Raw genomic sequence first — 10868 nt, forward strand, 5'->3', positions numbered from 1 at the left:
AATGTCACATTCTATATCTACTGTATTTCACAGGAAATCATGTTTTGGAAGACCTCCAGTAACTTCTTAAGATGGCGCTCCTGCCTGTTCCTAGTATTTCAATAAGAAATGGGACACTCTGTGTGTCTGATTATTCATTATTGATTTTCTACAAGCAGCCTAACACAAAGTCCGCTTCACTGTCAACATGGAGCAGTAGGGAGCTTCAGTTCAGGCATTGAAACCTAATTCAAACTTGGCACTCAAACAGTACAGACTGGGGTCTTCTAAAATGATGTCCCATGTCTTATAGTTGTGTATTTCAGGTTAGTTGTGTAGTTCCACTTTTGCAGTACTTTTCCAGAGTACTTATATATTCCCAAACAGACCTCAGATAAGAAAATTGAGACTCGGACATCCCTGCACCTCTCTGTTGGTCCATGAGGCTACACATTTAATTAATGGACTGGCAGAGAGACAAAGGAATGGATGGGTTGATGCGCTAAAGAAAAGATTTGGAGGCATGCTGCATTTCTAATAGTTGAAATGGTATAATGACACAGTAGTATAGGAGACAACTAGGTACATTTCAAACACTGTCAGATAACATCCAGCCTCTTCCTCCCTCAGATGTGACTAAAGTATACAGTGTGTTATCATGGAGTACTGATCATCTGAAAAAATAATTTTTAAAGAAAATTGTATTTACCTTTATTGACAAAATCTCACAATACAACTAAAGGCTACTGCTAAAATGTTGTTAAATATTTGTTATATTTAGCCATGTAATAGACAATATGAATGACACAAAGAGCCTGATTTACTAAAGGATTTGAGAATGTTCACACTTACCTTGTGTGAGGCTTCACTTTAATTATCCAGTTATATGAAAAGGACATTCCTATTTACTTATTCATCTGCACAGTATTGGTTAAATAAACTGAACAGTCACTTGGTTTATTAAGGCTGATTTACTAAAAGATATGAACATTTTCACTTAGGAAATTGTGTGAAGATTCACTTCAATTATCCAGTCAAATTAAAAACAAATCCCAGTTTACATATTACATCTGCACATAATTGGATAATTGAAGTGAACATTCACACAATGTATTGTATGAACAGTCTCTAATAATTTTAATAAATCAGCCTCATTGTATGAATATTCTCAAATCCTTTAGTAAATCAGCCTGAAAATGTCTACACCTACACACCTAACATCCACAGTATTTTGTGAGGAATGGAACCTTACTTTCTATTTAATAAGCCGATAATGCAATTGAATGTGTTAGCTTCTGAAAGACTTTTGAAAGGATTAAACTCATTATTAGTTAAATTTCCAAATTATAGAAAATCAGCAGTAGTCACGCCTATTCTCTCCGACTATGAACAAATGTTACTTCTTTCTTGATTAGTGAACATAGAAATGCGATAAATTTAGTCAACAAGTTATTGGTAGTAGTTCATTTTGCGGGCCTAGTAAATAGGATCATAGGTTTTTATTTATGTTAACTTGAAGCAGAGAAGCAAAGCTTGGGATAAATACAAGTATGGAACACTGAAGCAGCTAGCTGAAAGACTTCAATATTCTTATCTTAACCTGATGTACAGCAATACCATGTTTAAGCCACAATTCATCATACCCCCAATGATTGACTGCAGGGATCTATTTGTTTTAACTTAGTGTGAGAGTCACATCCCACCATTCCACATTACTTTGTAAATCTTGTTTTTTTCAATTTACACATTTTGATAAATTCTTTGAAGTTCACATATTCTGTTCAAAGTTAAGGATTCTGGCGTTAGACCAATATTGTGTCTGGTATGAAAGTATAACACTGTGGGAGGTTATACAGAGGAATTTGTATAATCTACAGATTAAGCCCTCAGAATTAGGAGCCTGCATATGTCCTCAAACAGTGTTCTAGTCAGTGAAACCTTGTTTAGTTGTAGCTGATTTAGTACTTAAAACACAAGCAGAAAAGGTTTATTAGTAAATAAAATAATATTGAACTAAAGTTATTTTTTCTTCCAGGAACTCAAGAGCTTTCATGTCAGAAGAATCCTGCGGTTTTAAGTGCTCTACATGGCCCAAAGAGCCCAATGTACAAAGCTGTGTCACTTACATTATACTTCCCTTCCTTGATCATTGGTGTACTTGGAGTAACCTTAAGGTCTCCAGCTAGTATCAACCATCCAGGCATGGGAGGAAATCCACCATCCACTGGACAGGGTTGCAGGTATCAAATATGTTTACTTGTAAGGGTAAAGAAGTCACAACTGTTTTATGTTGCTAAAATATTCAGATTGTGTTAATTTGATTCACATGTATCGCCACTTTTTTATAGGTTATATACTAAGTCGCAGGAACAAAATAATCAACTTTGTATATAGTAATATTAACAGGGTTATTCACAAAAGGGTGAAGAGTTTGGAGAAGGCAGGAGAAGGGAACAATCTAGGACAACATAGCTGAACTGGAAGGTGAGCAGAATTGGAGATTTTTTCCAATGTGCTCGATCGTTTACTTCTGCCTTCTCTAAACTCTTCACCCTTTTGTGAATAACCCTGTAAATGTTTATATTGTTCTATTATGCTTGTACAATGTGTTCAAGTTTCTACTACCACACCTGATACACTGAACTCTGCAGTACTTTCTGGGGAGCTAATCACAACCTGCACTGTTAAGCTAGCCATACACTTGTAGATTTCTGAATGAACGTTCGTACGAAAGATCTCTTTTTTTACCAGCCAATAACAGACACCTGATGACTGTTGATTGAAATTTCATTTGACTTTAACATTTGATTTTGGAATCAATAGAGTTTCCCAAATGAAAACCACATTCACTGTTAGAATTTTGTTCGTTTGAGAAAAAATTTCCATCCTACTCCTTCGACTTTTTTCATCACTACAGTCTAAATCATTCGTCAGTTTCACCCCATCAATGTTGAAAGAACGTTCTTTCGTACAAAACTTTTTTTGTAAATCTAAGCAGTGTATGGCCAGCTTTACTATCAGTCATTTTACAGTGAGGAAATGTTAAGGAAGTGGCCAGTTAAGAATCGTTAGATTTTTGCTTGATGTCTTTGGGTCAGTCTCCAGTAGTCAACAGTCCTGAGAATATCTGTATAGGAATGCCTTTGCATTGCTTCTACAATTTCCATCTGGCAATGAAAATCTCTTCAGTGTCCACTACTTTACCATTCCCTTACTCTCCATTTATTGAAAGTAACAGTTTGGTCAGCTCTAGAAATTATGCATGCAGCATCAGCTTTTATTCAGGCATGCTTTATTGGCTTTAGCATAAATATAATGGTACTGGGGACCCATTAAATGTCAAGCCAACCATATGCATATAGCTCAGGTTTGGGTTGACTATAAAATTATAATCACCTTTTTCCTAAAAATTCCATAGTAACTCACAACTAGGAGGCTCACACATGGTGAACAATTACAGCTCAATATATGTGGACACAGAAATACAGGGTAAAGGTTGTGTATCTTGTTTTAGAGGTGGCATTTACTTGGTTAGAGCCTCTAAACACAGCAAGAAAATACCACTGTTCGATTGACTGTAAGACCATCAGTCCACATCACATAGATTGGGACAGTTATATACAACATGGAAAAATGTACAAAATGGTGTATGTTGCTTTGATCCAATAACTTTCTAAACATGGTAGCTTTGAAAGCAGTGGCAAATCCAGGGGGGGGGGGCAACGGGGCAATTCCCCCCCCCCGAGATAGAGACGCTCCCACCCGCGGTACCGTACCTGGAATACATCCCCGCAACGGCCGGGACATACAGCTGTCAAGCTGTCACAGAGTAAACTGCGGTTCAGTGTAGAAAAACGGCACACTACAAGTAATATGCCGTTTTTTTACACTGGACCGCAGTTAACTCTGTGAAGGCTTGACAGCTGTATGTCCCGGCTGTGTGTGAGGATCAGAGGCAGTGCTTGAAAAATCCTGGCGAGCAGCTTCCCGGCCGGCCGTTGTAATTACACGGCCGGCCGGGAGCTTTACATTCAAGCGATCGGGAGTCTCCCGAGACGCCCGATCGCTTGTATCAGAAGCTGTCACTGCCGGCATGGCTCTGTGACAGAAGATCAAAGTGAGATCACTATACGGTCTCCCTTTGATCTTCTCTCAGTCCCCGAATGCAGGAAGTGATGTATATTACATCACTTCCTGCATTCAGTGTCACTCTCCAGCTACAGAAGCTGATGAAGCCGATCTATCTATGCCTAACAAAAGCCATCGTAGCCAGCAGCTTTGCCAGGTTTTGGTTTGTTGATAGTTTGTAGGATCCCTTCCTCTATAACTGGTCTCCTGTGTTAATGTTGGAAGAAGAATTTAATTTAGGAAGTCTGCAATCTCACATAAATCAGTAGTGGTTTGCGGGCTATAACGTTTTGAAAAATATCGGAAAGAAGCAGCATACATTTTTGTTAGGCTTAGAAGTAACTCTGCCAGGAGATGTACTTAGTCAAAGTATTGAATTTAATTTCTCCTTTGCTTACAGTTTCTGAACCGGTATGTTATCTGGTTTGTAAATTTTTAGCACTAAACTAGAGTACACTATAAAACCCTCTTAGTGCAATAGGAAAAAAAACTCTGTTAAACTACTTGTATCAGTTAAAGTGGACTGAAGAAGATTGCTTGAATTCTGTACTTTGCATTTCTCGTTTTCTTCCTTCGGGATATTAACTGCAATAATGCACTCCAGGAATTTTTGGGGCAGAAATAACCATGAATGCTATTTTTGTAAGAAAAAAAGATTTAAAGAAAAGCTATACTGAAACAATTCTGTGGACTACCAGTACTGACCAGCACCTAAAAATGCTAGGCTCTTGTCTGCTTGAACCTTAATATATTCTTAGTCACTCACCTGAAAAAGCATGCAGCAAGCCATGCCATAGTAAAGTTAAAAACTTATGTTTGTCTACTTTTCTAGGTGAGTGGTTCTGAAAGTGTTGAAACCTTTAGATCAATGTGAAGCTCCTCTCACTTCCTTCTAGTCCTCATTTGTTTTCCCACTTTACTATAGCTGGTGAAAGTTATTTGCACAGTTAGATAAAACAAAATAAACACAAGAACAAAAATGTTATATATTGCAAATTATCAGTCCTTGGATATGGTGGATGCATTCATTGTCTTTATTTAACCCCCCCTCCCCCCTCCTATTTTTTTTCTTTATTTCCTTCTGGCGGTCCTGCTTTCTGTCCTAGTGTGACAACGCTCACTCACTGTGCTGTATCAATGGAGAAGCAGCATTGTCACCATAGGATAGAACAACCCCTTTCCCCCTGCTCTTCTCCATAGCATGGGGAGGTGTCTGTAGCACTTAGAGATTGATGCAAACAATGTAAGTGATAAGAGTGCAGCACAGATATAGAACACACAAATTATCTGGTGACAATATTTCTGGCAGGATCAAAAGGTATATGCTGTCATTATTGAACAGACATAGCAAATGCATTAAATGGTAAATTTAGCAGGCCAAATGGTTGCAAATAAAAGAAGTTATTTGTTTTTTATACTATTTAAGAGAGAGAGAGTCTGTATTTTAGATCCAAACCACAAGAGGGAGAAACAGCAGTTTCCACATATACCAGACAGTGATTAAACAAGCTAACTTGCATGAATTGGTTAAATGGGGTTGGACAAAACTATTTTTTTTAAAGATTATGTTGGAGTAGGCATATTTCCATGATCTGTGAGTAAGCCATGTTATAAATAAAGATTCTTATATTAGAAGATTTTTCAGTGCTAAAATAAAATATGAAAGCCAGAAAATGTCCTATTCCCTTGACACATCTGGGATTTTAAACTACATAGTCAATTACATAGTTGTGCTAAATATAGCTACTGAGTAATGTAGTTAAATGAAGCAGTGCGGCTAATCATACCATTGATATGGAAGGCAGAGTTTGTTAAGGCATGGAAAAAAGCTCTGATGAATATGCTGCAGATGTATATAAACAATAAATCAGAAATTAAGGAGATTTTTAAAAATGACGGTGATAAGTAAGAACCAGAAAAGCAAAATTGGAGTAGTGTCAGTTCAGCCCTTTCTAGTCTTGGTGTAACAAGGTTTATTATGTTCTGATGTAATGTCTGTGATGTGAGATGGGAAATTGGACACTATTTGCACGGAGTTCGCCTGTTTGCATGTTCTCCCTGTTCTTGTGTGGGTTTTCTTTGGGTACCCTGGTTTCCATCCACTCTCGAAAAATATGCTGGTAGGTTAATTGACTCCTGTCTGTATTGCACCTAGTATGTGTCTGTATGTAGGATATGGACCTTGAAGTATAAGCTCTTTGAGGGCAAGGACTGATGTGACTGGATAGTATGTAAAGTGTAGTGTAAATGGATAGTGATATAAAATGCCAGAAAGAAAGAAAGAAAGAAAGAAAGAAAGAAAGAAAGAAAAAATGATTAGGAGTCCAAGGATGAAAGTGGAGAAAGTACATAACTGGAAAAGATGAAGTATAAAAACATATGGTCGACTCTCTGTTACCTGTTATCCTTCTTTCAGTTCAGATGGGAGCTGTCTAATAGGCCAGCAGGGCTTAAGATTGAATGAGTTCCATAGGGACCTATCTAACTGTAAGAGTGCACTTCCACAGCTATAAGAGAGTGATAATCTTCCATCAAGGAGTTGATATAATTAGGAGTGGTTATTAATTTGGAACTGCGTTTCAAATGGAAAATCCCACTTGTACTTGATTTGTGTTCTTCATAGAGTAGTAGTAGATAGGTCCTAGGGCTCTTTGTTCAGTGGGAGTCATTCAGAGACAATCAGTAAAAATTGGTACAGAAGTAATGACTCCCGTTAGAGCTCTAGACTTTATAGCAATGTCATGATTTCATTTGTTGCTTTGGGTATTGTTGCTTTAATATGATGGGGTTGATTTACTAAAGGCAAATGTGATGTTCACTTTTCAAGGGAATTTGCACTTTGCAAGGGAATTTTCCCCTTAATTGAATGGGGTTAAAATTTCCTTGCAAAGTAAACAACCAATTTTATTTAAGTAAATCAACCCCATAGTGTTATAATCCTGTGCCCCCAATTTACAGCCTGACTCCAGCCAATGTGGAATGCCACCCATAAAAGTTTTCTAGTTTTGGATAAAGCGGGTAAGGGTTAGGACATCTGCCAGGGTTTTATTGTTTTCTGTGTAAGCAGAGATAAAATGTCCCAAATTTGAAGGGAACCTTCCATGTTTGACAGCTGCCCCTGGAACTTTTTGTCTCAATTGGGAGATTTTTCCTCATGTTCATGTTCCAATGACAACAGTAAAATTTGAGATTTCCTTTCACTTCCTGTCTCAATGACAATAGTCACTATGACAAATGTGAAAATGACTCTGCAAATGTGGAGAGCACAGACAGCAATAAAACCTGACAAAGGTCCCGCTCCACCCCCAGTATACCTAAAACTAGAAAAAGCTTTCAAGTCCACCTTAATCCTACTGATAACAGATAGATTGGGATTGATTTTATATCTACGCACTACTTAAGATCTATGTAGCCCATCTGTCTCTGAGGTAATATTGGTTGGCAGGAATTATTTTCCTAGCTGATTGCTGTTGTTCTTTGAGATAAGGCTGGTGGCAGAGGTGTCTTCAGTACAGAAATACGGTATGTACAATGCGCCACTGTGAGTTTACTTGTCGGTGCCACAATTGCTGCAGATGACTAACATTAGGTCATGTTTAGAATACTATAGATCACCAATACTGCATCCAACATTGAAAACCAACACTACAAACTGACCTATAATAAGTGATATACTGTAATGCCTATGTGCTGGTCCAGAAAAAGAAATCAGAACGTATTGTTTGTGGTCAAATCAGTTAAGAATGGACTTGGTTAACTCTACTTGGTTTTTATGGGTTCTTGCATTTTGCATGGTTATTGAACTTTGCACTGCCTTAATAAATATATAAAAGGTTGTAGCCATTTATTAATTTAAATGTCATTTCCAATCAATCCACTAGGTCATGCTCCCCACTGCATGTGGCACATGGTTCTACCCACTGTTCCGTAGATGTGGATGGAGAAACTCTGTGTTCTGTGACATGTGATGAAGGCCATGTTCTACACTCGGTCAGTAAAGCAGGGCATAAAGTCTTACAGGTAAGAATTCAATGATTAACCTTGCATGTTAAAAAGGTACAGCTTACTGTAAGTGATTCTGTTTTTGCCTAAAACATTTCTAATGTAGGCAGACAAGCACCTGTGCTACTAGTTAAATCAGCTTGGGTCTGAGGCAAGGCATACACAATTTCTCTCTGGAGGCTTTTAAGGTGGAGCTAAATCTCTGTGTCTCATTGGGAATTTTTCCCCCCTTAACTTCCTCTCCCAGAGATCTCTCCAAAGTGAGGCGAAATTCCCTCTTAGACAGTTGTCTATGAATCATGTGTCCCCTGCGAAGTCTTTCATTTTCACTTACTGTTTTAGTAGCAACCTTAACATTTTTAAATTGCTGTTACTCTTTGTGCTGGTAACAATGGTAACCAGAACTAACAGCAATAAAAACCAGACTAGGGTTTCAACACTTCAACAAAAACGTTTTGGCCTTTGATACACTTAACATTTAACTGTTACACCAATAAATGTGTGCACTCTCTTTTTGTAAACACTCTTTTCATTATAGAACTGAGCCATTAGGCTCAGGACACACTTTCAGACCATTCGTTTAATCGTTATTAGCCAGGGTTCAGAACAGCCCACCAAGCGCCTAAAAACGTAATTTTTATCAATACTTTTCTTTACTGTTTGTTTTTATTAAATGCAATTTTCTTTTCTAATTCTTTTCTTATTCAGGACACAGTGCTTAAATGTTCTTCTGGGAAATGGAATTTGATGGTAACTTGTGAACGACTGGATTGTGGAGTCCCGCCTCCATCACTTGTTTTTCATGCCAGTTTCTCTTGCCCTAAAGGGACAGGCTTGGGGAAACAGTGTTTTTTTACCTGCCTGCCTCCTGCAAAATTCCAAGGTAGCTATTCAGAGAGACACTGGGGCTGATTTGTGGAAGGTGAAATTAAAATGTTTAAAACAAAAGTAGAGCTGTTTCTCACTTGCCCAATAATTTACATTATGTGCTACTCAACAGTGAACTTAATGTGGTGCATTTCATTATCCACTTTAGATGCATTCATCTATTATACCCCAACTCTAGCAAAACCGTGGTAGACCTGTATCTAGAACTTTCAATTTCTTAATAAGGGCTTGACTTTCCTGACTGTTGGTCTAAGCCCCACTCCCTGAGCTAAGCTTTGCCCTCCCTTTGTTTAAGGCAACTTTTACTAGACTGGTGGCATTGCTTCGGGACAGTGCCTAACACTGAATTTGCATATATTCAGCATAACCAGAGAAGAACACAGAAAAGGTATTCCTGGCCAAAATTGGTACAGGCAGACAACTTTAGTGCCTGCTCCAAGACAGGGCTTTACTTTAAAATTTTAAAACATTTAACAGGTTTTCTATCTTTTCTCCTGTCCACCCCCTTCTACACCACTTCCAAGAGCACTGTGGCAGGAAAATGTATTGTAAAGTGAATGATAGGATGTTGAATATTCCTTTTTTTTGTTCAATACATTTTTATTGACTATTTCCAATAAAAGAAAGAATGTTGAAAATATTTTGAATCACCACAAGAACGGGGACAGCACACCCCTATATTCAATATACACCAACTAAGAAAAAGATGGGGCTTTTAAGGTGTCATCTAGGGAAGGCAAGGGGACATATTACAAACCTATAACACAAAAATCACATATTGTCTTAATAATTAAAAACATTTTATTTCATAAAAAACTTTATGATCGGCATAGATAAAAATTACATATATCCACTGATTATAAAAAACAACATTGTTTGTTAGTTGGTGTAAAAAGAATGTTTACTATTCCTAAAAATCTTCCCTAATTTCTACAAACAGTAACTGTTTTTGTTTTGCAATTGGTTAATTTTTAAAAGGAGATGAAAATCTAACCTCTCTTCTTCTGGTTTCAGGAATTAATCCATGGGTGTCCTGTATCTGGGATGGCCTTTGGTCTCTCCCTGAAGGTTACTGCAAGATTGAATGTGATGCGCCAATGCCAATTATTAATGCAAAGCTTATCACAACCCGCTGCCAGCTGGGTAACCACGATGTGGGATCCACATGCAGATACAGGTGTAAGCCAGGATACCAAGTAGCAGAAACATCTGATCGACGGCCTAGGAGGTTAAAATTATTGTGTGCTTGTCTAATTTTACGACTGCCAAATGCTTTGTGTGCTTTGAACAGTATCTACTGTGTCTTTGTCTTTATTCTGGTTTTATTTATCATGGTTATAATCCCTTTCATTTCTAATTATTTTATTCTTCTTCCACTTTTTTGGAGTTACTGTCTTTTTCATACTCTTCTCTATCAATTATTCACATTCACACTACTTCTTGTCTCTCATTACACTTAGGGGTCTATTCAAAAGCATTGGGAGTTTACTATTGGCTATTTCAATTTGCAATAGCCAATACTAAACTAGCATTGTACCCGCCCTCTGCTGATGGACCTGATGGGGAACTGCAAAAGAGGGCGGGTACAATGCTAGTTTACTATTGGCTATTGCAAATTGAAATAGCCAATAGTAAACTCCCAATGCTTTTGAATGGGAATTCGTCTTTTTTTTAATCTCGATTCTGACATGCTCGTGTCAGAATAAAGAAAAAAGACACAGCAGGGTTTTTCTCCTTGGCGGCCGGGAGCAGGAGACTCCCGGGGTGCCAGGGAGAGTCAGCTATTTGGAGATCAGTGTCCCTGGTTAGCAACCAGGGACGCTGATCTCTCTGAAAGTGGCCGGAGCCAGCCGTAAGATCACGGCTGGCTC

The 10868-nt window shown here is 38.0% G+C and overlaps 1 protein-coding gene across 1 annotated transcript in view; it reads left to right on the top strand.

The window, feature by feature from the left end:
- PAPPA2 (pappalysin 2) overlaps window positions 1–10868 on the top strand; it is a 154355-nt gene that overhangs the window by 98457 nt on the left and 45030 nt on the right. The window contains exon 12 of the mRNA XM_018575089.1: window positions 10012–10225. Within this exon, the coding sequence (XP_018430591.1) occupies window positions 10012–10225 (214 nt within the window). The remainder of the gene's footprint in view (window positions 1–10011; window positions 10226–10868) is intronic.

Source organism: Nanorana parkeri, unplaced genomic scaffold (genome assembly GCF_000935625.1).
Source record: "Nanorana parkeri isolate BGI_ZX_2015 unplaced genomic scaffold, ASM93562v1 scaffold52, whole genome shotgun sequence".
In the NCBI taxonomy this organism is placed as follows: Eukaryota; Metazoa; Chordata; class Amphibia; order Anura; family Dicroglossidae; genus Nanorana; species Nanorana parkeri.